We start from the raw sequence: 23,565 nt of genomic DNA on the forward strand, positions 1-23,565 counted from the left end.
TTCCACATTGCTCTCATCTCTTCAGCAGTTCTTGACATTATATGGTTGAGATTAAACCCCTTGTTCATCAAGAAGGGAAGGCTTTACCGGCTTTCTCTCTCTTTTTTGCCGTTCAATACGAGAAGCTGTCTGTGTCTGGATCGTCAGCTTCCACTAGGCTTTTCACCCATATTTCTAATCTGTTTGTTTCAGTCTTTGGTCTCTCATTGCGCCAAAACAAAGATTGAAGACATATGTGTAGTTGTTTGTGTATTTGTGTCTTCATGCTTTTTCTTTTTTTTCCCCCTCTGATCCTGGAGATACCAACCAAGGGGAGGATACGAAGGAAATGTGTCGGCATGTCAATACTGACCTACATATGGATCATGGGCTTGGAGAAGAGAACTCGACAAACTTGGGGCTGACAATGAATGTGAAAGCGGCGGGCAAAGGGACGGGAGGCTGGATTACACAAGGCCGTCTCACCTTTTATCCGCAGCATCGAATAACTAGTTCTAATACATGATAATCCGAAATTATAAAACAGATTATCATATTGATATCCAAAGTCTTCAATAGGTACTTATAAGGCAAATCCATTCATGCATGCACGCGTTCAGACGGCAATCTGAGAAAAGTATATCCAAAATCTCGTTTGGAAACAAGAAAAGAAAAAGAAAAAAAGAAGCAAATCAATCCCATACCAAATGCCCCTCAAACAAACCCCTTGCGCCTTTCCGTGAATGTCCCGTTTTACCGATTCCGTTTTGTCTAAAATGGTGGTGGCTTCATAGATCGCCAAACGTACGCTTAAATCAAAGGACCCGACATCAAATACTCAATCCTCCTCACTGACGTCGCTCTCCTCCGCAGCCAGCTCCTGTTCCAAGGCTGCCTCAAGATCTTCCTCCAGGTCGCCAAAATCATCCTGGTCGGGCTTGTTGTACTCGTTATAGTTGGTGCTCTCGTGCTCTGGCTCGTCCTCATCCATGGCCTCGGCGACATCGTGGTCGGACTCCGGCTCACCATCCGCATCAGCGTCCTCATCATCCTCATCGTTATGGTCCTTGATAAACTCCGAGAAGCGCCGTGTTGGTTGAGAGAATGGTGGCGAAAAGGCAGCGCCTTTGTTCGCCCGAGGTTTGGCCTCCTGCGAGTCGGTGTAAACAATCTCGAGGCCGTCATCGGAATCCTCGTCGTCCTCATCGTCTGAGTTGACTTCCTTCTTTTTCTGTTTTTGTGGCGGCGGCGAAGCCGGAGATGGAGCCGACGGTGCTTGAGGTAGTACCATAGTTTCTTGCGGTGCTGCTGGCTTCTGAGGGGGCTTTTTGGCAACCTCTTTCTTCTTCGGAGCCTGCTTCTTGGGTGCTCTCAAGGCAGTGTTTGGCTTAGCCTTTCCTGCAGCCTTGCCGGTGCCCGCGATTGCCGCCGCCTTTAGCTCGAGATGCCGAGGGACTCCATGGCCCGAAAGGAACGGGTGTTGCTTCTTTAATGCTGCCGGATCGTCATTGTCGGGCGTGCCGACGAGGTTCATATTGAAGAGCGAATCGAGCTTGTGTAGAACAAACGTGCGCTTGTTGGGGTCAAAAACCAGCACGTACTGGCCGTCGTTCATGGCGCGGGTTCCATTGTAGCTGTATTTGGTGCCGTCAGGCTCACGAAATGCCAGGTCAAACGTGCCACTGCCGGGCTTCGACGGGGTTATTCGTGCGCTCCCGGGTGCTTCCTCTGCTGGCCTGTGGTTGTCTACGTGAGTGGAAGGCGTGGATTAGTCGTCTGTTGCGGGTCACGTCTTCGGAACAATAGCACTCCGATTGTAGCCTTACATCGAACGCCCGTAAACACCTCCTTGGTGCTCTTTCCCAAGAGCTCGTCGCCAATCACAACGCGGAACTTTTCAGGCTTGGTCGGGTCGACCATGCTGCCGGAGGCAGCCATGGTTTCTGTCGACTGTCAAGAGCCAGACGACCGACCAGACAGGGAAGGCTTGGTGCGAGACAAGGCCGCTTGCGGCTTCAATCGGCTGACGGTAGAATTACAAAAAGTCGCTGGGCAATATTCTGATATTGGAACAGGCACTTCTGCGCGCAATAATCGAGTAGGCAAAAAGTCATTCAATTGGTGTAGTTGTGGTAGAAACAAGCCAATTGAGTGAACAAAGTAGAAGTGAACAAAATAAAACGAATGCACGGGCGGGCGCGTTGCTGACAGGGTGAATTGCAGTGATTCAGTTGTTGCTGCTGACTATTATCACAAGCCTAAAGGTTACCCTGAACCATGTGCAGTCAACAAAGAGTTGGCACGGTCCAGCGCCGACAGGAAATCAAGGGCCCAGGTGGGGTGAGGGTGGGGGCAGGTTGACGATACAAAAAGAAGCCCTCCAGCCACTGTATAGATCAGGCAGGCACCTTGTCGGAAGTAATCAGCATGAGGTGACACCACTCATCAAGGTTTTGATTGACATGGAACAATCCTTAGCCCTTTTGGACGAGTATTGAAGTTCCGGGCTTCCTTGTCATTAAGTATTTCCGGACCGACACTGAAAACGACAGCAGATTGTCCAATAAAGTTTGTTTGCACCATTTGCGCTACTCTCCCTAACCTTCTTCTCTGCGCTGTGATACATCCTTTGAACCAGAACATCCTTATTCCACCTTTTTCTCGACATTTCTAATGTTTTGCCATGTATTTGCTCTGGCGATCCATGCGTCTGAATAACGTGGTATAATGGTTCTTTTCTCTAGCTGTGTGGGTATTTCCTTTCTATTTTTACCTTTTACCTGGCATATTCCGCATTCACTTTCTATAATATTCTTTCCTTATCAATAAAGAGAGACAGTGTCGATCAGGATACCAGACTGTGGCGATACTCCACGCTAGTGACGCCCGAAAATGGGGACCGTCCCACCGAAATCGAACCCCAGATTTGCCTCCATATACAGTAAGTAATGTATGGAAAGGACTGACCATAAAGGTACGGAATAATGAACCTACCTTCCATTTTCTTTGTCTTGTGAAGCAGCAAGCCATGTGAATATCTCATCTTTTGTGATTTGAACAGAGAACGCCCGAAGACCAGAAATTTATTCCAAGAGCTACAAACCACATGTAAATGCCCATATATAATCAAGCTATTTGTACCTACCTACCTTCCCAAGAAGGGCAGCAACTTTGAAGGTTACCAACATAAGTCATCTCCCTATTTTCCTACGAAGAGTCAGGATGCTTTGCTTTGTAGGTCTGAACATAGGGTAATTGGCCTATTAATTCGTGGCCCTGATGAAACGGTCAGTTGATGGCATCGAGTATTACTTTTGGGACTGTAAGTGCTTCTATATTGTCGCGGGCGCAACTGCTTTCTCGCTATTCCCTCTGGCTCAAGGCTATACGCAGCGAGACTGGGGGGTTCAGAAGGAGCCAATACTGGAAGTATGGGTATTTACTCGACCCATGAATTTTGTTGAGGAAAAGGGAAGCGGACTGTGACTTTCCCCGCAATGGCCGGTGAAGGTAAAGGAGTTATGGTCTTTCGATGTTTCTGAACTTTTTATTATCAGCCTCCCTGATGACAATGGGCTAAATTGCTACCGAAGCACAGGAGGGGCGTTTTTTTTCTTTTCTTATCGATTTGCTCCATCCATCAGTGCTGGCGATTTACCAGGGATGGGATATATGGGTCCTTTTTGTCTCTTTTGCGTGGAAAGGTCGATGCGATCCATTCCTGGATAAGGCGACATTTCCACGGATAGTGATGAAAGTCGTACCCAAAAGCCAGCGCACCTAGGTTCAGTATATCCGACCCAAAATCCCTTTACCTTTGTTCATCCTAGGTCTAGAACACAAATTGTACTTTCGTAGGTACCTCTCAACTTACCTAATGTACTAACTACTCTTGTATTTTTTGCACTTTTTAGGAAGGAGTTCCCGGGGTACCGGGGCAGCTATCACGCCTGCCAATGGAAAATATCAGCACGAATATTTGCCCCGCTCAACGCAACCCTTTGTATGGAGGCAATGGCCAGGGGTTGGGTAGGTATCCACGACAATTGTATTGACAGGTCGCGTAGGGTGGGTAAATAAAGTCGGTTCACATTTCTTCCGTTGTCTTGTTTACCTCAGGTGGAACGGAACCTAGGGAGGTAGGAAGACAGACATTTCTTATCAACCAAAGTCACGTCGAAGGTTCAAGTCCACGAGGTATTGATTCTCTTCATCTATGCCAGGTACGCAAATATCTTCTCAGCCGGTAATTAGGTAGTTCCTCAAACGGGTTGTTGAAAATTACTGGGTCTTCAAACTCAGGTACCTCCCAAGGTACCACCAATAGTGCCCATGGAACGAACCCCAGCGTCCAAGTACAGCCTTACCAACCACCACCCACTCACAACCAGATACGAAGTTAACCGGTAGCTAATTAATTTCGATTGAACACGCCAGCCTGCACATAGCCATTGCATCAGAAGTGCAGGGGTACGAGCTTCAATTGGCTCAAGGCGTGTTACGAGTTGCCCGCATCCATCTTCCTTCTCACCCACGGTTCAAACGTACAATGTGCCACACAACCAGCACTCACTCTCTATGGAGATGGTCACGTCGTGATCCACAAAGGTCAGCCAGCCATGGGTGCGCTTTCTTTACACAACAGCCTGCCTCCCCGCAGGTTTGCCTTCCTGTCATCTCACCTTTTAATAAGTGAGTGTTGGTTTTGAGGCGGGCGGTCCTTTCACAAAACATTGCTCATTTGCGACGGGCTCACAGGCGCGACCTTGAATGATCGCGGTCACTAATTGGAAGAGGCTGCCTCACCTACCTACCTCCCTACCTTACTTTTAAGCTGTAGATGCTGCTTCTCCTTGTGTGCGAGTCTGCACGACAACTCGGTGGCACATGCGAGCCCAAGGGCCAATTCCCGATTCAACTGGTTGCCTCGACTTTGATTTGCCCTCCATTGTCAAATCCTTCGAAGGACTTAGAGCTAGCTATAAGCTTCTGCCACCAGCAGTTCGTCCGGTAGAACACGCGCACATCATCCCATCTTCTGCATGTATACTCTGACTGTCTGTCAGCCGCTAAGTCTATATACTGCTTCGTCAAGTATCAGTCCAAGATGTGGCGTCGACTTGGGGCTGGCTGCTGCTTGGCATCGGCCTCGGTGCTCGCCTTGACTGGAATCGCGCAGGCTTATACTCTGGATCCCAATTCCACAGGTTCGCATATACTTCTTCCGAGACTTGAGGGTATCGGCTGTTATTTCGCAAAACTGACGCTATATCCTTTGATGCTCCCCAGACTCTGTCAAGATGGTCTCTAGGCAAATTGCAGACGACATGATCGACAATTACTATTTTGGCCACTTGCCGGGGAACCAACCTGGGTTACTACCAAAGCCATATTACTGTAGGTAATGTTCCCAAACTAGCATTCGTACTTCCCTACTAACATCGGTCGATGACTATGCACAGGGTGGGAGGGAGGTGCTCTAATGGGCGCTCTGATCGACTATTGGTACTACACGGGCGACACCAAGTTCAATAAAATGACGACGGAAGGTCTTCTCGCCCAAGTCGGCGAAGAAAAAGATTACATGCCGGCAGCTCAGGCCTTCAACGAAGGCAACGATGACCAGGGTTTCTGGGGAGTGGCAGTTATGGCGGCAGCAGAGTACAGGTTCCCTGATCCGCCCCCTGATAAGCCCCAGTGGTTAGCGCTCGCGCAAGCCGTCTTTAACACGCAGGCCTCGCGCTGGGACACGGGCAACTGCAACGGCGGGCTGCGTTGGCAGGTCTACGACTGGAACAATGGCTTCGACTACAAGAACACGATTTCGCAGGGGTGCTTCTTCAACATAGCATCCAGATTGGCGCTCTATACGGGCAACGCAACGTATGCTGAGTGGGCAGATCGGGCATGGGACTGGATATGGGGGATCGGAATCATCGACACGGAGACGTGGTGGATTCAGGACGGAGCCAGGATCCCGGGAAACTGCACCAGTATAACTCCATACGTATGGACATACAACACGGGCGTCTTGATGCACGGCGTAGCGGCCATGTACAATTTTACGACCGGCGCAGCACGACAGAGGTGGGCGGCCCGGCTCGATAAGATTGTCGACATGTCCAAGATCTTTTTCAACGGCACGAACAAGGACGTCATGTCCGAAGTAGCTTGCGAGCCCGTCGGACGGTGCAACATTGACCAACAGTCGTTCAAAGCATACCTCTCGCGCTGGATGGCGGCCACGACGAAATGGGCACCCCAGACTTCTGACCGCATCATGCCGCTGCTAAGATCTTCGGCGGTCGCTGCAGCACAGCAATGCACTGGCGGCGAGAATGGTCGCATGTGTGGTTTGCGGTGGATAGATGAAGGGAGGAATGACGGGCTGTTTGGACTAGGTCAAATGATGGCAGCGCTCGAGGTCGTTATAAGCGTCATGGCTGTCAACTCGAGCGCGCCCGTGACAGACAATTCAGGTGGTACGTCGCGGGGTGATCCTGGTGCCGGCGGTAGAGACATTGGCAGGACTCGCTTCGAAGCCTTTGCGCCCATCAACTCAGGAGATAGGGCCGGAGCATACGTACTTACTGTAGCCAGCCTGGTGGGTCTTTTTGCAGCCATTGCGTTCATGCTGTTGGATGAGACGGAAAAGAAGTCATGGCCGCAGCGGTGGTCAGAGCTGCGCTTATTCATCGTGCATGGAGGGAGGTCCGGTGATGGCGCGGCCGCTATAGCAGCGGGAGGTTTGCTGCGCAAAAAAGGCCCCTCAGCGGAGGAAAAGGGCAAGGCCATCGATGTCGTTGATGAGGTGCATCGGTCTGACAGCGATGGGAATGGCGGGACAGCAATCGCAGAGGCCAACAGAACCAAAAACATCAACAGCACGCGGGTCTTGCCTATAGATCCGGCCTCTGTCAGAAAAGCCCCTGACAGCGGACCTGCTCCTGAACAAGGAGCAGGTTTTCGAAGGTCCGCCACTCAGCAACTTGAGAGGGCAGGGCCTACATCGAATAAGCGCAACTCACTCAAGAAGTCTGCGGCGCCGAGCAGTCAAAGACCGTCCAGGGTGTCTGCCTAGTGGGCGAGAGAGGGCAGGCGGCTACGCAAGAAAAAGACCCCGGGCTCGGAGGTTTGAATGGGACAGAAACATACGCTGTAATGTCAGCTGAAGCCCACGATGCAATGACCCGCCCTTATCTTGGATCTTTTGGCTATGATCGGAATACTGCCAGGCTAATAACATGATTCTGATATTCCCATCTGTTTGCATATTGGAATAGCTCGTATTTACTAATGTTACGGGGGAACGGGATCGAAAACGCAATAACAACATGAACAAAATGCAGTACTGAAAGATTCTTCTTTTTGGGATAGCATCAACAATGATACGATATAAAAATGACACGCACAATCACAGGCCTTCCAATTGAATGCCCCGTAATCGCATCGCCATCTGTATATTGTCTGTCGGGCAATATATCTGGATCGATTCTTTGGAATTGCAGATAGAAACCTGGAACTATCCATAACTAAAGTAGGCATCTTTCGACCATAGGTAACATTCAAAGTACTTGCTGGCTGTGGTGGCTTCAGGACATGGAAGAGCTTCACGGAAGGGTGTCATCATTGTTACATGTTCAAGTCAACCCTCGATTTTGGTGGGCGTTTCAAGTACCTGCCTACCAAGTGAGGTGGATACCGAGATAACTCACCTCGGACAGCAAAACGGCAAAACTGATCAGTTGGTTAGGGTCTATAATTAATTGTGGTAGCGCTTTTGTTTTCTTGTCTCCCATCCCAAACCCTTCTCCTGTGACAAAGTTATACATGGTTAAATCCGTCGCACATTCGGCACCTCAGTAAGCAATCAACACAGTGGTGTGGATCTTTGATAGTGGATGTCCGACTGCAACCGCTCCAGTGATCTACAGATGTGCGTTGCGGTACAACGTTACAAGCCTATCACAGCAAGGTTGATATCAGAAGACAAGGAACGCCTAAAGCTTGTTCGCAAATATACGTACCATAGTAGACACGAATACTAATTCCTGGTGCAACAAACTGAATAGGGGTTGATACAGCGTTAACCTTTTAACGACACCATAAAAACCCAATGCTGCTACTACTTTAGGTGGTATTCGGCGGAACAAGGAAGTTTTTAGCAGGATAGTAGTACTGCGTACGAGTCTAAAGTTATCTTGCATCTATATTTGGTCAGGCTTAATGGGCAAAATGGAGGCTCAGCTGTTCGAACCGGCTTACCATCCATAGCATCAATGAATGACACGCACTAAATGGAATATCACCGAATGGAGTTAACGCTGTGGTGTTTTGTTTGACAATTGCGCTGGAGTAGGCGCTGTACATGTTGACATGCCCTGTTTTTGTACCCCGCCACAGCTAGGTAAGCATACAGTATACTTGAAACAAGGGTGCAAAAGACGCAGGAAGCCCCCATGATAACCTAGTGCTTAGTATTAGTAGTACATGCCTGGAAATGCAAAGTGGCACTAAGGCCTAAACGGATATTCAGCTTACCAGACCTCGGCTGATCAAAGCACATACTATGTATGGCAGGCCCAATGATCCCCCTTTCCCACTTTGAGTCGTACAGTGTGATCCGCCCCAAGAACTCACTAGTTCTAGACTAAACAAAGAAAGGTACTGTGGCAGATAGATGCTGCATAGTACTTTGAGAGGAAGCCAATGCGGGGGCTAGTCTAGAACTAGAACTAGAACTGCGGGAGATGATTGCACTCCCCGTGATGTGGTGTCATGGATCTCACTACCTAGGTAGGTATGTCAATTCCTCTACGCTAGTATGCAATTGGTAACCACACTGCCGATTAGGTGGTAGGTATTAATCTGCAACTTTCCTGAAGAGTGCAGAGTAAAATGGCGATCAAACTACCTAATCACCTGCTCTACCACAGTTCGTTCACCCAAGGTGCCTACCTAGGTACCTTGCCTAGGTACATACCTAGGTAGGTACCTAGGCAGGTAAATGGGTAGACAGATACCTGGTAGGTATGTAAGGTGGTTGATTATACTACCGGAACCAAGTTAGCTTGATCAGGTACGTAACATTAGAACGACCAACCAAGGCTCGAACCTACGAACTGGAGGCGAATTAACCTCGCCGAAACAGACATCGGCGACCTGTTGGGAGGGAGGCGAACTTGGTGGAGGTACATAGTATTTATTCATATCCTCCAGTCCCCGCTCACCAAATGTTTCGTAAACTGTCCCCGAGCACGGGTTCTAAAATTTTCGGACGATCCGTCTTTTCCCCCTCCAAAATCTCCCGTTCTAATACCCACCTATCTACCTACCTTCCTGCCTAAGTAATCAGTATCGGCATCCACTCGACAAGATGAATCGCATAGCCCTTTGGACCGTTGCATCATTTCTTCTGGTACCCTTCACCGCACATGCTTGTCTCCAAACATGGCATATTTTGGCGGGGACCTCTTCTCCAACTGGAAAATGGAGGAGCCGGGCTACTTACATCCTGTCTGGGCTGCTGCTCAAGGTACAGTACGACCTCTTTGTCAAACTGACACTTGAGCTGCGGGCGCGGCGCCTGGGCTGCCTGCCAGCCAAGCTCTACCCGCACAAGGACCCTGTGCTCGGCTTGGACTATTTTTTCAAGGCGTTGCGCGCGGCTGGCGCTGGGCAGTTCTTCCCGTTTGCGAGGGAGAACCTGAAGACTATCGGGCACACGCATTATGCAATGGCTCTAGGGACCTGGGTCCTGCACACGGACGAACCCGAGAACATCAAGAGCATCCTGGCAACCGATTTCGACAGCTGGGAGATAGCAGGCCCGAGGCTGCTCCCCGTGCTCGATGTGCTGGGTCCCAAGAGCATCTTCACCAGCAACGGGGAGGGATGGCACCAAGCCCGTTCCATGCTCCGGCCGAGCTTCGTACGTGATCAAGTCGCCGACCTGGCTTGCTTCGACCGCCACATCAGTCACCTGCTCAAGAAGATCCGCAGCTCCTGCCAGGAGGGCATGGTTGCCTTTGACCTCCAGAAGCTCTTCTTCCTCATGACCATGGACTCGAGCACCGACTTTCTGCTCGGCAGGAGTACTGATCTCCTGGTGAAGGCCTCGCCCGAAGCCGAGGATTTCCTCAGGGCCTTCGACTACGTCCTGTTCCAGGGCGCGAAGATGGCACGGCTTGGTCCCATCATGATGAAGCTGCCACACCGCAAGTTTGACGCGGAGGTCCAGACGGTAAGAAGCTTTGTCCGTAAATACGTCTCCAAGGCCATGGCCGAGAAGGGGTACCAGAAGGAGAGGAGCTATCTGTTTCTCCACGAGCTCGTTGCATCAGGGGCCAGTGTGGAGTACATCACCGACCAGGTTCTGTCCATTATACTTGCAGGGCGGGATACGACTGCTGCTGCGCTGGCTGCCGCCTTCTACTTCTTATCAAAGTCACCCGACATTGTAGACAAGCTGAGGCAGGAGATGTTGGAGATGGGAGAGGAGAACCCGGATTGGGAGACGTTGAGAGGCATGAAGTATCTCCAAAATGTGATCAAAGAGGGTAAGTTTAGTCAGAAAATCTGGTCTTGGGATGAGACGACACTTTTGCTTACGCCAAGTCGCGTGTTTCCAGCTTTGCGCCTCGCGCCTCCCGTTGCCACCAATTCCAGAACATCATGCAAGGAGACTACCCTGCCCCGTGGCGGTGGGCCCGATGGAAAATCGCCAGTCCTTATCCCCAAGGGTACATCGTGTCGATGGAGTAACTATTCTGCGTACCGACGGGCAGACATCTATGGCCCTGATGCAGACGAGTTCCGGCCGGAGAGGTGGGAAGATTTGGTGAGTTCAGAATCCTAGCCCTAAGTACCGTGTTAGGGCAGCAATGCTAATGCGAATCGTCACACAGAGGGTTGCTTGGGAATACACTCCGTTCAGTGGGGGGCCGAGAATCTGCATTGGCCAGCAGTTTGCCCTGACGCAGATGTCTTTGGCCATATTCAGGATCTTACAAAACTTTGACAAGATCAAGTCCAAGAACGAGGGCCCTATGGGGATGCGGGCGGGCGTTACTGTATCGCTAGCTGATCCGGGGTGCTTGGTGAGCATGACACCGATTGCCTAATATGATACTTCTGTTATATTTTTCTTGATAGCTTGTCCACCCGATCCGAACAATATTCAAGAACATCATGAAAGATCACAGCATGTATATTATAAGATGCCCAGCTTGTCAGAGAAGCAGGACAAAGACAAGAACAAACGTTAACCCGACTTGACACCCCATATACAATTTATTTGTTCGAAGTGATGAACAAGTGAGAAAACACTCACTGGGCAGCCCGTGCCTTGAGTTGGGAGGGCGTTTAGGTGCGAGTCCCCAAGTGAGCTCCCAACTGCACCACAGGGGCAAGTAACGAATCCCAGCAACCCCGTTGCGCGTTGGAAGCATGCCTTGGGAGAGCTCTTATAAATCACTGGGGTTCCGTTTGGTGTGTTTTTCAAACTGTCGTCTGTTTGCCAGCCGGCAGGCTCTGTCCCGTTCCTGCTCTGGTCTCGTTGGCTTTCGTAAGAAACATCCTTGTCCTACCACCCACTTGACCTCCTGGAATCGCGTCTTCAAACAAGGTGACGCACGTCACACTTTGCCCGCAACTGTTTCTCAAAAGAGCAAAAACCGCAAGTACAGGGATTATATTATCTGCCAAGATACCTCACCAGGCTGCATGCACCCATCCGCATCCATGATGGTGTTCCGTGTATCCGGGTCGATCGACGGGTGGCTTGCTGGGAGAGGTTGGTCAAACGCAAAAGAGATGATTGCGTGGTGAAACTGTTACATGGTGTCTAAGATACCCAAGTACCTTGCATATCATAGCATAGCATAGTATGGCACCAATTCTTTCCCCAAATTTGTTGTCTCGAGGCGGAAATTTTGTGGCTTTACGATCATACTGGTAGGTGTAGAAGCACCTGATTCCAGTCGCTTTTGATGAGCCCATGGTAGGTAGGCAGAGATCATAAGCAGCTACAAATGCTAGGCAAAACAGCATGACCGAGTAAGCGGCTGGACAATAGAATTGAAGCGGGTCTAGAGGAGAGAGGATTATTGTTGCTGGATTGACCAGACGCAATACCCCGTAGGTCTACAAAGCTTTCGTCTACACCTATACCTTAGGTAGGTACGTAAGGTAACTTGACAATCCACCGTGTTCCTGTGTTTCTAGAACAGACCATTTCCACATATCATAACCCAAAGCTTATAGAATTGGTGCAAAGTAGCCAGTGAGTGAACCCTTGTGTTGGTTGTGCCTTCCTTTGGTGTTTTACGGCCGTGCTTCCACGGATGCAACCGCCCACTCGCTCTTTCTGTCTTTCGACCTTCCCGCAAATCCTCGACAAACCAGCTCGCCCGTTTGCTTGCTACACCTTGTGAGGCTTCCACATTTTTCTTTGCCGTGCTTCCACCCTTCTTCCATTCTCACTTCAATCTCAGCGGACAAACAAAGCCATCCTTTGACTTGATATCACGCTGCTTGGTGTTTGCAGCGGTGACATCTGGTCGCATTTGTTTGAGAAAAGCACATTGACCAGACCTACGTCAACCTGCCACAGCATTCTTCCCCGACTGTTAGAATCAAGGTGTGTGCAGTTCAGGACCTCACGCTGCTCCCGTGCTAGGATATTGAACAAGTACATTGCGGTTACTGACAGCTTTCAACCAGGGAGAACCCAAGAAAAGCGGAAATCTCACAGGCAAAGAGGCACTGCGAACAAAATTCAGCTTCGACGGCATCTGACAAGCCATGGCAGGCTACGGAAACGTCCCGACCGACAGGAACGCCTCGTCGGCCGTCATCGACCAGGGCTCCTACCTGGGCGATCGCGGTGCCGCCTTTTCCAAACTGAGCGACACCGAGGTCGGCATCATCGTCGGCGTCACAGTGTTCTTCACGGCCGTCATTGCCACCATCTTTACCTGGCAGTTTCGCAAGAAGAGGGCCAGGGCCAGGGCCTGCGCCGAGGCCAGCGACGCCGAGCTCAAACAGGCCTCCCAGACAGAGGATGATCAGCCACCCAGGGCCCCTGAGAGGGCTGAGCTGAGATACGACGGGAGTAGGCCTGAACAAACCGTCGATGGACTGTTGAGGAGCCTGAGGGAGGGGAAGCGTCCCGGCGCCGGTGAGGTCTGATGTGCGTTACGGCACTTGTGGGGGTGGGGGTTGACGCTCATTGCACTCGTTGAGTTACATGGGAAATTTTGAGCGGAAGAATTGCTTGGGGGCTCGCAGACTGTCAATTTTTATCTTCATTTGTGATCAGTTTGGTGTGAAATGGGTGAAAATTAGCCAGTTTTGAGCGCTATTCTGCCTGGCAATCACACAAGCTAGCCATCATATTGAGAGTACCAAATCTTCCAAGCTGTCACCCAAAGTTCCAGGCAATCTGGCCAAATCAACAATATTACACTCTTAATGGCCTCTCCGAAGCCAGCCGTTCATACTTGAGGCTCCAGCAAATTGTGAACGATTCCGAAGCACATCATATCATCGTTATGTTGAGCGGGCGGCCATTTACACAGCTCGAACTTAAGCTTCTCCTACTTCTTCTCCGTTGATCGAGTAGTATGCGGAAGGTAGCGACTCCTGAAGGCCTGGCCTATCGTACTCATCCTACTTCCGATGGTTCCATCCTGCATGTTACTTGCCAACGCCTCCTCAAGCGCCGATTGCGTAACTGAAGCGTCTACGAGATAAGAAATGTTAGCAGCGGTACTTCAATAAGGGCGTGGTGTGGGTTTCTTCAAAAGTCTCACCATCCAAGTCGCTAAAGCTACTGCCCATGCTGGGCGTTCCGCCATCGCTCCCATCTCTGGAGTACCCCTTTCCTTTACTATTGGATCCTGCTCTCCCAGAAAGCTCGGCCGTGCGCCTCGGACTAACGGGTGTGCGGTAGAATCGCTCATCACGGACAGGTGACTTGTTTATCAAAGCCGCAGATCCGGTGGAAGAGTCCGACGTGTTGGACTGGGTGATGGATCCAATCCGGTCTTTTGTCGACTGGCTTCGGACCGGCCGCCTTGAACTGTGAGGTTCACCCCGTAGCGTGGCCCCGGGATCCGAATACTGCTCACTTCTCGCTTCTTGGGGTAGAAAGGCAGGCTCAACGTCTTCGTCTTCTGGAGATTCCTGACCGTCGCCAGTTTTGCCGCCACCAGAAGGTGCCGAGAAACGAGGCGGTCGACGGATGATCCGGGACTGCGCAGGGCTCGAAGACTCCGACGATGACTCCGAGCTAGAGTCTGCCGGTCCTGGAGATTCGGTATCCTCATCGTCCCGAAATTGTCTGGCGGTGCGCATTGTTGCAGCGGTAGGAGTGGTTGGCATGCCTAGTGACGAAAGTCGCTTGCGGGGAGGATCAAGGGGCTGTCGCGGCGTGTTCGCTCCTGTCTTGCGCTGCGGTGCCGGGCCCATGCTCCCTGGGCCCGTGCCCCCTGGCGATGTACGGGTGGCGGGTTGTTTTGCAAAAGGTGCCTTGCCAGCTGTTGTTGTTGAGCCAGCTACTGACACAGGGTCACTCCTAGGGGTCTGGACATCTCTTCGGATCGAGAGAGATGAGGGGGCTCGAGCCTGCCCAAGAGCAGCTCCAGCCCCTGACCCTGTCCTCCTCATGTCAGACGCGGTAACTGCAGCCAAGTCGGACGGTGGGACTGGTGACGGCGCGGCCGATCCTTTGGCTGCCGTGAGCTTCCGCATCTGTGCCCGGACTTGGGCGGCATGGCGTTCTGTAAGGTACGTAACTTGTTGGAGAAGAAAATCGACAGTTACGTCGAACTCGACGGCACTGGAATGTACAGCATCGAGTCAGTCTCAGTCCTTATGTACTCATCACATTGCAAAATCAATTTCAGCATAGTGGAAGGCCAAAGCCATATCCCTTACATAGCATCCCCTGAGTTCGAGCAACGAGTTAGTCTTGGTTCCAGAAGGATTCGGGTCCAAAATTAAGATTCAACCAAGGTGTTGTGGAAGAGAGTGGCACACGTACAGTCAATCTCCCCCTTGGAAACACCAGACAGAATGTTCCACAGAGCTTCGTCCTTGGCGGAATCCCAGTTTACCTTTGAAAATAGAGTCATATGACTTTGTCAGCAGATGCCATTTGAACCAAAATAACAAAAGTAATTAATGACGCATGAATCCATCGCACTGATGAAAAGATAGAAGTAAAGTAGGGAATAGACTAGAGTTGCATTGCTTACAGGTGGAGGATCCACAAAGTCTCCTCTTGGGAAAGGGAGACGGATGAAAACGGTATATGTTGGTTCCGACTCCATTTTCGATCAATCAGTCAATCAATCCCTCTGCACAGTCGACGGCTTGGCGATAAATGGTACAAGGCGGCGATTGTATGTGCAACTAACTGTTGCTGGCAAACGAGGCCCGACTGGGGTAATACGTTGTAGTTCACCTATAGGTCCATCAGAAGAGGACGATCAATTGGATAATCTGACAAGACGGGGAGATGGGAGTGTATGTCCTCAGTAAGTGCCCTCAGGTCTAAACAAGTTCAGTAAAGCGAGACGTAGGTAAGCAGCTGCAGGCAGTGCAGGTGAGGGACCATCCATCTTACCCCGGATTTCAGATGACAGTATGGCTATCGATAAAGCTTTCAGTGGATAATAGGCACCGGGATGGACCCACCACATGAGCACTGTGAAGACCCATGCACTGACCAGGATCCCTGCTATTCGCTACGAAAAAAGCACGTCCTGGTCACAACTGTCGTTGCTGTGGAAGAAGTTTTGACCTCCACTGGAAACTTTCAGATCGCGTTTCCATGCGACTCTGCCTATTGTTCGATATCAACAAGCCAATTTTCGAGGAGCCAACAGCACAACACTTGCTGGAACTTCGCCCACGCAGTACCGGATTCTTGTGCCTTCTACGAATTAAAAAAAAAGTTCTTTCTTCTGTCAATCCAAATAACCAAATAATACAACCAACGCACATACAATGGCACCTTTAATCTTGCACAACGTCCCCGACGACGAGCTCTACGTGGGCGAGGACGGAAAGCAACGACCGTATGCTATGGTCTTTTCACAGTGAGCTTCCAGCACCCAAATCCAGCTTTTGAACATCATTCTTCTTATTCGTGTATTTGTTTACTGACATGGCATGCCAGAAACGAGGGGCATCATGCCTCAGCCCGCGGGCGGCGAGCCGTTGCGGAGACCGGTTCCTTCGGTCGTTCCGCTCGGAGATCACGCTCAAAGACAGCAACACCAGCCCGGAAAGAGGATCCTACCCTCGCAGCAGCAGACCAGGTATTCAAGCAGTGGTTTGCAACGCAAAAGAAATCGAAAGACGAGGATGAGGCACAGCCCACACAACAACGGAAACCGAGCGGTGGCCAGTCGACCGATAACGAAGTTGCTTCGGCAACATCATCACAGTTTAGCCAAAAACAAGTGCCCTTCGAGGTCATTCTCCGTGGATACAGGTCGGCGCGCCAGCAATACGCCGCGATTGCTCACTACGAACAGCTCGCCGGCCCCATCTGCGAAGATTACGCGAGAGATCCCCCGATCGACAACCGTCGGTACAAGTCGGAACTGAGAGACTCGGCTTTGCAGGCGGCGCACAGGAGACGGCGTGCATTGACTCCCGAGGAGCGCGCACGCGTCAATCGTGCTGATGGTGGTGAGCACTGGGTTAAGGTGACATTTGAATCGGCAGCAGCGGCCGAGGCAGCCATGTCTGTCTCGCCCCAGCGAATTCTCGGGCACCTTGTGTACTGCGAACCTTACCAAGGCATCCCACCTTCGGACCAAGCCGTACCAGACAACATTGGCGAGGCAGGAGAATTATTGGCTGGATACCAACCTCGCGCGTCCTTGTCATTCCCATCCCGCGGCCCGCCAAGGACAGTCAATGATTACGGCGGTGGCTCGACGACCATTCCCAAGTCCATGTCAACGCCTGCACTCCCGGGCAAATTCTCACCCTCCAACTCCTTGACATCTTCCCGCACCATGGACACTGGCACTCTCGACTCGCTGGCCGACTCGGCCACAGTCTCATCCGCCACCGCAACCGGACAACCCGGCTTCACAACTGCCCTTGATGTCAGCGGATCCTCTTCCAAAGATAGCGCATACTGCCGAGCAGCCCCTGCCGTTCGCAAGACAAGGCTACTGCCGGCGGAGCAGGCTCTGTTACCCCAGCAGTCGTATGCACAGCGTGCGCTCGACAGGATACCATTCCTCAAGTGGTTCAGCGGTTCCATGATCGGAAACGAAGTGCCGCGCACCGAGACTGGCGAGTTTGACTGGGACAAGGCTAGTCTGTATTGGAAGTTTATCTGGTGGCTGGACTCAACCTTCAGGTTGTTTGGCGGAGAAATTATAAGCGCGGACAAGGATGACTAGATGACTTGCATGTATAATACTCGAGGAGCGATTTCAGGGTGATCATACAACTGTGTTGAGAGAAGGCCACAGTGTTTCGGGTCATGGGTTCATAAGAAATCAGGATCTTTTAGCGTTTGCTTGTGTTAAAACAGGGCCTCTGAGGCGTCGACTATACTTGTAATGGCGGTTAATTTTGTCGGAACCATGGTCCAAGCTCATGAGCGGAATTTACTATCCTGTGTATTAAAAACGTGTGCATAAAAACATGATCGTAAGAACCTGCACGTATTGTAACTGCGCCAAAACGATAATGGGTCATGTTGCTCAATGGGGTAAACCTGCAAACATGTGACCAGGAAACATCAGGCTAGCCTACCGTTAGCTCTTGTTGATGGTAATTCCATCTGTTGGTCTCAAGAGGTAGCAGGACCCCCAATCCTGAGCAAAGGAGTGAGATATACATAAATAGGTCAAGCAAAAATATGACGAGACTGCAAGAGTATTGTCAATAGTGGTACCGCAAAACACACTGCAGCCCTAGTACCTAACCAAGTAAGAATAAAGGGGTATACTGTAAGATAGTAGTTGTACAGAAAAAAAAGCATCATCAAACGACGAACAGAAAGCTGTATAAGAGAAAACAAGAAAAAGGACATAACCCTAATCACAAGCATGTTCAGACCCATGGGAAGGCAAAGTCGTCGGCGGCAGAGGCCTCTTGAAAGCACTGTCTGCTGGTGATCGTTCATCACGCCAGGGGCTCTTGTGCACACTACTGTCATCATCTGCGTCATCGTTATCGGAATTGTCATGCAGTATCCTGAACATCCTGGAAGCCCTTGGTGTTGGCTCCTCGAGCTGTACTGGAGAAGATGATGAGTCGGTTCGAATCGTCTCAGCCTCGTGGTCCCCCGATGCTCCGGGGTCACTGCTCCCGCCTCCCATGGGCAGCTCGCCTGGATCGACTGGTATGGGCTCTGGTGAGAACGGCCTCGCGCCTCGAGGCTGGTTGAAGATACTGTCCGAATCGACGCCGCCGCCGCCGCTGCGGATGCCAACCGCCCCACCCTTGGTCGGCGAGAGCGCCCGCGCAAGACTCTGGTAATGAGTCTCGTCCGGGTCCACCAACAAGCTATCAGCCCTATGATGGCCAGGCCGGGTGGTCTCACTCGCCGAGTCTGCAAGTATGCTTTTGGGCGGCAAGATGCTGAAAAGCCTACTGGAGTCGGCGGGAACGGGCAGGTCCGCCGCGCTGGGGATGGGCTCGTCGCTGGCGAACAGGTCCGTCCCACGCTCCAAAAGGTCCTCCAGCCCGCCGCCAGTCCAGCCCTTGCGGGCGAGGCTCTCAAAGATGTCGACCTCTGCGCGGGCGATGCTGCATGCGGCGTCAAGGACACCGACGCTGGTGTCCTGGCAGTCGCGCAGCAGGGCACGCGAGTGATCGGCGTGCAGCGTCGTCAGGCCGTCGAGTTTTGCAGTCAGCTCGACGAGGTGTGTGCGGAACTGGGCGACGTCCCGACGCTTCGGGGTCTTGTGCATCTTGACCCCTTCCTTCTCCAGCCGCCTGATTTCGCGCCCCTGGGCCGTGGCGGCGGCCGTGTAACGCGCCTGCTCGTCCTCGACGCTGTGGCGCCACTTGTCGAGCTCATGGAGCAGCGGCACCTCGAAGGACCGGTATATGGTCTCGCCCAGGATCTGGTGGTGGTTCGCTATCAGGTGCTGCAGGCCGGCTGCGGCGAGGAGCTGGTCGGCTGTGCAAGACGACGAGAGTTGGTTGGGAGCGCGGGCTATGAATGAGGCGGTCATGGACGGGGGCATCCCACTCGAGTTGGCGCCGCCGTCGCCGCTCGCGGTTGGTGATATGGCTGGGGCACGAGCTTCTTTTAACCGGGCACATGCCTCGAGGGCGCTGCCGAAGGCCGAGGCTGCGGTGCCGATAGCTGCCAGAGCTTGTCTGTAGGCTTTTGCGGACGCGATCAGATCGGCGTAGGCGACCTGCGAAGCCTCGAGATCGGCCTTTGTCATGGTGGCATGGGACTGATGGCGGGGCGGGGGCGGAGGCGGAAGCTGATATGCGGCGAGGGGGTTGGCCGTCGAGGCATAGCTCATGGCCGGAGACGACGGGACGGGTGGGAGTTGGGATGGTGACAGGACGCGGCCATCGTCTGTGGTGGCCGTTGGCGACTGCCGCAACGGCAGGTGCTGTGAGGTTGTAGCCATGACTGACTTGGGTTTTGAGTGATGGACCGGTCCAGCACCAACCAGCGTAGGGCTCTTTGTGCTGTTGTGATTCGATTCACTGGGGGCGGATTGTTTACTCCGAATCGCAGTTGGGGAAGTGGGGATCTTGTCGTAGTGTGACGGCGGGAATTTTGGTCAGTGCAACCAGCGTTTATCGAAGCGAAGAAACATTTATCCAGCCAAAATCAATAAAACGCTTGCTCTTTGTGCATAAGCTACTGCACAGACCGAAAGCATAAATAAACAAAAAGAGGCCGCTGCTCAGCACGCAGCCAGTAATCGACTCGGTACTTGAGAAAACTGACGTTAGCATAAAAAATGATCGTATGAGGTTAAACCACACTGCAATAAACAGGAAAGATAGCTAAGGGCCTTGATCACAAGATCTTGGCGGGGCTTACCCATGTCACAAGCTCAACCAAAACCAAAATGATAACGAGCGAAGTCCTTGGAAACGCCCCATTTTTGCACATCCTGCTACCAATTTTAAACTTTTCCTCATCCATTTTACTCTGTCCAGGCGGGCTTTTTATTCACAAGACATGCTCCTACGAATACAGCACTACAAAAGAACCAAACAACCAATCGTACTTTCGTGCCGCTGTATGCGAACAAGTGGATCGGATCGAATCGGGCTCTTTCGATGCTGCTGCATTCCTTCAATTCGGCCGTTGCTCTCTATTGGCCCGCCCATCCATGACTTTACTGCAGGACGCAGAGCCTCCAAAAATGTTATTTCTTCTTGTCAATCTTCCCGTCTTGTTCTTGACAAGCAGCATGACGTGATACGCATATTACGATCGCTCGTCATTGCGTCTAGCCGCGAAAACTTTAGTGTCGGGTTGCCACAAGATGCGTAGACCAATCTTGAAAATCGACAGCAGGCATCCAGACCAGGACCCAGACACCGAGACGGGCCCAGCCGTTAATCTGACAGCGCCATCATGCCCCAAGGTTCCCAGGTATTGCCCCCGCTTCGACTTTACCTCCGCTGCGACTAACCCTCACCTACCCAATATCGCCCCCAAGGCCCCCAAATCAGTTCAAGTAGTATGGAAATGTGACCCTGGATTATTATCAACTCTCTAATCTCAAGACTTGTCTGATCCGGGTGGCGAGGGCCCGGTCTAGGCGAGCAGCCACCCTCCAAAACTCAGCAGGCAGCAACGAATGGGAACATGAAATTACTGCTGTCGGCTTAGATGTGCCGTGGATTGGAAGCCTCTGTTTCCCATGTCACCAGCGTAGGTACCTCTGTGGGCACTTGAATATTTCCCCTCTCGTTTGGTCAAAAATGAGAATAGAATACAAAGCGTACATTGATCACACACTGGCACAGGTATGAAAATAATCGACCTGTGCGAGTTGCGGGTATGATGCTGTGATCCCTAATGATCACCACGTGGTGAGGTTGGAGGGTTGCCTGGAATTCAAGTCAATAATCAATAGGACAGGTAACTAATATACTGTACGTAACGATCCATCAATTTGGTGGAGCCCCTGTATTAAACCGGCGTCCTTTTACACTTGCAGCGTTCTGAACGGTCCGGCTTCAGCTGCCAATAACTCGCCTATTGATTACAATATCCACATTTCCTGATTTAACGAACCCATGTTTCAACGCTCACTCTTTTTGGACATTTTCCCGAGAAGGATCTCTAAGCTTTCAGGACCAGCTCAAAACTACCTAAATATGGTGGTGTCCATAGCCTAGCCCCCTCTTTGACAGGGGCCATATGCTAGACGGGCCGTACATCGACAGGTACCGACAGCCAGACAAGCCAGAATACCCGTATGAAAGAGCAACCAAGCCTCTGAATGCTACCCAGGTCTGACAGTCAGGCGAGGGTTATGAACAGCCATGACGGCATCAACCTGTTCAAAATTGCTGACAGGCTATGAGATAGGCGGGTCCATCCTAATAATCTCTGGCACCATATTGCGGCATGCTCAGCTTCTCCGAGCTCGAGAAGTGGCGTAGTTGCTCCCGACTGGAGCTTATAAGCAAGCATCATGTATCTGTCAGGAGTGGATGCTGGCTGTTTCCAGTCCAGGATTCCATTGTCTGGCATAGACATACTTCCCCGTCTTTGAACCTCTTATATTATCATGTCTTTTACACATAATAGAGTTTTCGTCACTGGAGCCACTGGCTTCCTTGGCAAGGTGCTTCTTGAGGAACTCTTTCGTCTTAAAGCCGAGCTTTCCATCCACGAAGTCGTTCTTCTCATCCGGCCGAGCAAAACCTTGAATGCTTCTGAACGGTTTGCGGAGATTGCAAAGAGCCCGTGCTTTGACAATCTATATCAAGGATGGACTGATTCCGTCCAGGTCTTGGAAGGTGACCTCAGTCTACCTCGCTGCGGCCTGGAAGACGCCATCTATACCAGCCTGTGTGAAACGACTACCCACATCATACACACAGCCGCTTGCATCAAATTCGACAGCTCTGTCGATGAGGCCTTGTCGGCCAACGTGGATAGCTCGCTCCATATCCTCCGGCTCGCCAAAGACTGTCCAGATCTCTGCCAGCTTGTTATCACCAGCTCGGCATATGTCTCACCGCCTCAAGCTGGCCCTATTTACGAAAGCCTCGTGGCACTTCCTCGGCCAGCATGGAGCCTGCTAGAGGACCTTAGGAGCGGCGCCCTCGGAAAGTTGGAGGCGATCGAGCTCACAGGCCACCCAAACATATATAGCCTTTCCAAATGTTTGGCGGAACACATTATATGTGAGACAAAGGGTTGCCTTCCCCTCTCCATCGTGCGACCCAGCATCATTTGTGCAGCACTCGAATACCCAAGTCCGGGTTGGATCGATAGCCATGCCGCTTTCGCCGGAATAGCCCTGGGGTTTGCGAATGACATCCTCAAGGTTGTGAATGGGCGTCACGATGCGAAGCTGGATATCGTGCCGGTCGACAAGGTTGCGGCCTGCCTGATCGATGAGGCGTTCCCGATGGAAGAGCGCGAATATGAACCGCCACAGCCTCGCATCGTCTTTTCCGTTGCGACCACGACGCAATCCCTCACTCTTGGCGAGGCCTGCCAGATGCTGGAAGCATTCTTCAAGAAAGGGGGTTTCCGGTACATCGGCCCGATGGGTGGCTACACCTTTGACATACAACATTTTCTTCACCACTACCTTCGGCTGCAACTTGCTGCTGCCGCCAGTCGCCTCTCTGGCAACAGGGTCAAGGAGGCTGCTGCGATAAAGGCTTTGAGGCTACTGAAGGGCATGAATAACGTCTTTGGGCCCTATGCCAGTAACACGCATGACTTCCGGCCTCACCAGTCGAAGATTAGATTTGATGCCAAGGACTACCTGCAGCTCGTGTGCGAAGGAGTTTCTCAAAACCTTCTGCACTCGAAACTTTGAGAATTTATCGGGCTAGTGCACGATATTTGTTAGCAGTATGATGTACCGATATGAAAATTCACTGGGTCGCCGATAGGAAGGATTCAGCTTCGAGCCGGAATCGTTGCGGTCAGCTCAAGTGCGAAGCTCACAGCCTATATGCTTGTTCTTCTGTTGTTGTTATCATTTCCACTTTTCCCCTTCAGTCATTAATTTCATTTTTTTTTCTCTTCTTTCTATTCTTTATTTCGAACAAAACATAAAAGTGAGAAAGATATTCAGTAAGTAGGGACACGAGCCATTCCAAAGGCCCTATACATACGCTGCATAAACTATTTAGTTCTGGGTTCTATTCTAGATTTTCGTACTATGGTAGATCTGTCAAGCCCCTTGTCCTCTTCTTTCAACACTCTTGGCCTTGCTCTCACACAAAGACTTGCGGCAATATAGCTACGGATGACTCAAAATCGGGATCACTCGGACTCGGGCGGTCGGGAAAGAGAGCACTAAGAGGCTTGGCTCACAATAGGGTCAGCACTTCTTCGTCCGGGGCGGCAACGGGCAGCTTGACCAG

General features: G+C 51.4%; 8 protein-coding genes across 8 annotated transcripts; 5 read left to right on the forward strand and 3 right to left on the reverse strand.

The window, feature by feature from the left end:
* Nucleotides 1–363: 363 nt before the first annotated feature.
* MGG_02794 (uncharacterized protein) lies at nucleotides 364–2,267 on the reverse strand. The gene is made up of 2 exons (XM_003720899.1): nucleotides 1,806–2,267; nucleotides 364–1,725 (listed from the first exon to the last, which is right to left on the reverse strand). The coding sequence occupies exons 1-2, from the start codon at nucleotides 1,915–1,917 to the stop codon at nucleotides 818–820; spliced, it is 1,020 nt and encodes a 339-aa protein (XP_003720947.1). The 5' UTR covers nucleotides 1,918–2,267; the 3' UTR covers nucleotides 364–817.
* Nucleotides 2,268–4,105: 1,838 nt separating this feature from the next.
* MGG_02793 (glycosyl hydrolase family 76 protein) lies at nucleotides 4,106–7,441 on the forward strand. The gene is made up of 4 exons (XM_003720900.1): nucleotides 4,106–4,202; nucleotides 4,417–5,186; nucleotides 5,269–5,376; nucleotides 5,442–7,441. The coding sequence occupies exons 2-4, from the start codon at nucleotides 5,087–5,089 to the stop codon at nucleotides 7,058–7,060; spliced, it is 1,827 nt and encodes a 608-aa protein (XP_003720948.1). The 5' UTR covers nucleotides 4,106–4,202; nucleotides 4,417–5,086; the 3' UTR covers nucleotides 7,061–7,441.
* Nucleotides 7,442–8,965: 1,524 nt separating this feature from the next.
* MGG_02792 (cytochrome P450 52E1) lies at nucleotides 8,966–11,267 on the forward strand. Its single transcript, XM_003720901.1, has 4 exons — nucleotides 8,966–9,058; nucleotides 9,131–10,538; nucleotides 10,611–10,819; nucleotides 10,887–11,267. Exons 2-4 carry the CDS (start codon nucleotides 9,356–9,358, stop codon nucleotides 11,100–11,102), a joined length of 1,608 nt encoding a protein of 535 aa, XP_003720949.1. The 5' UTR covers nucleotides 8,966–9,058; nucleotides 9,131–9,355; the 3' UTR covers nucleotides 11,103–11,267.
* A 1,516-nt stretch (nucleotides 11,268–12,783) lies between these two features.
* On the forward strand, nucleotides 12,784–13,170 carry MGG_02791 (uncharacterized protein; the record flags this gene model as incomplete). Its single annotated transcript, XM_003720902.1, has 1 exon — nucleotides 12,784–13,170. One exon carries the CDS (start codon nucleotides 12,784–12,786, stop codon nucleotides 13,168–13,170), a length of 387 nt encoding a protein of 128 aa, XP_003720950.1.
* Nucleotides 13,171–13,231: 61 nt separating this feature from the next.
* On the reverse strand, nucleotides 13,232–15,543 carry MGG_02790 (uncharacterized protein). Its single transcript, XM_003720903.1, has 5 exons — nucleotides 15,240–15,543; nucleotides 15,026–15,098; nucleotides 14,920–14,929; nucleotides 13,794–14,821; nucleotides 13,232–13,723 (listed from the first exon to the last, which is right to left on the reverse strand). Exons 1-5 carry the CDS (start codon nucleotides 15,312–15,314, stop codon nucleotides 13,578–13,580), a joined length of 1,332 nt encoding a protein of 443 aa, XP_003720951.1. The 5' UTR covers nucleotides 15,315–15,543; the 3' UTR covers nucleotides 13,232–13,577.
* A 214-nt stretch (nucleotides 15,544–15,757) lies between these two features.
* Nucleotides 15,758–17,681, forward strand: MGG_02789 (uncharacterized protein). Its single transcript, XM_003720904.1, has 2 exons — nucleotides 15,758–16,085; nucleotides 16,166–17,681. The coding sequence occupies exons 1-2, from the start codon at nucleotides 15,994–15,996 to the stop codon at nucleotides 17,409–17,411; spliced, it is 1,338 nt and encodes a 445-aa protein (XP_003720952.1). The 5' UTR covers nucleotides 15,758–15,993; the 3' UTR covers nucleotides 17,412–17,681.
* On the reverse strand, nucleotides 17,574–19,959 carry MGG_02788 (uncharacterized protein). The gene has a single exon (XM_003720905.1). The coding sequence runs from the start codon at nucleotides 19,611–19,613 to the stop codon at nucleotides 18,054–18,056; it is 1,560 nt and encodes a 519-aa protein (XP_003720953.1). The 5' UTR covers nucleotides 19,614–19,959; the 3' UTR covers nucleotides 17,574–18,053.
* Nucleotides 19,960–21,285: 1,326 nt separating this feature from the next.
* Nucleotides 21,286–23,494, forward strand: MGG_02787 (uncharacterized protein). The gene has a single exon (XM_003720906.1). The coding sequence runs from the start codon at nucleotides 21,744–21,746 to the stop codon at nucleotides 23,010–23,012; it is 1,269 nt and encodes a 422-aa protein (XP_003720954.1). The 5' UTR covers nucleotides 21,286–21,743; the 3' UTR covers nucleotides 23,013–23,494.
* Nucleotides 23,495–23,565: the final 71 nt, after the last annotated feature.

This window comes from Pyricularia oryzae, chromosome 7, assembly GCF_000002495.2.
Source record: "Pyricularia oryzae 70-15 chromosome 7, whole genome shotgun sequence".
Classification (NCBI taxonomy): Eukaryota; Fungi; Ascomycota; class Sordariomycetes; order Magnaporthales; family Pyriculariaceae; genus Pyricularia; species Pyricularia oryzae.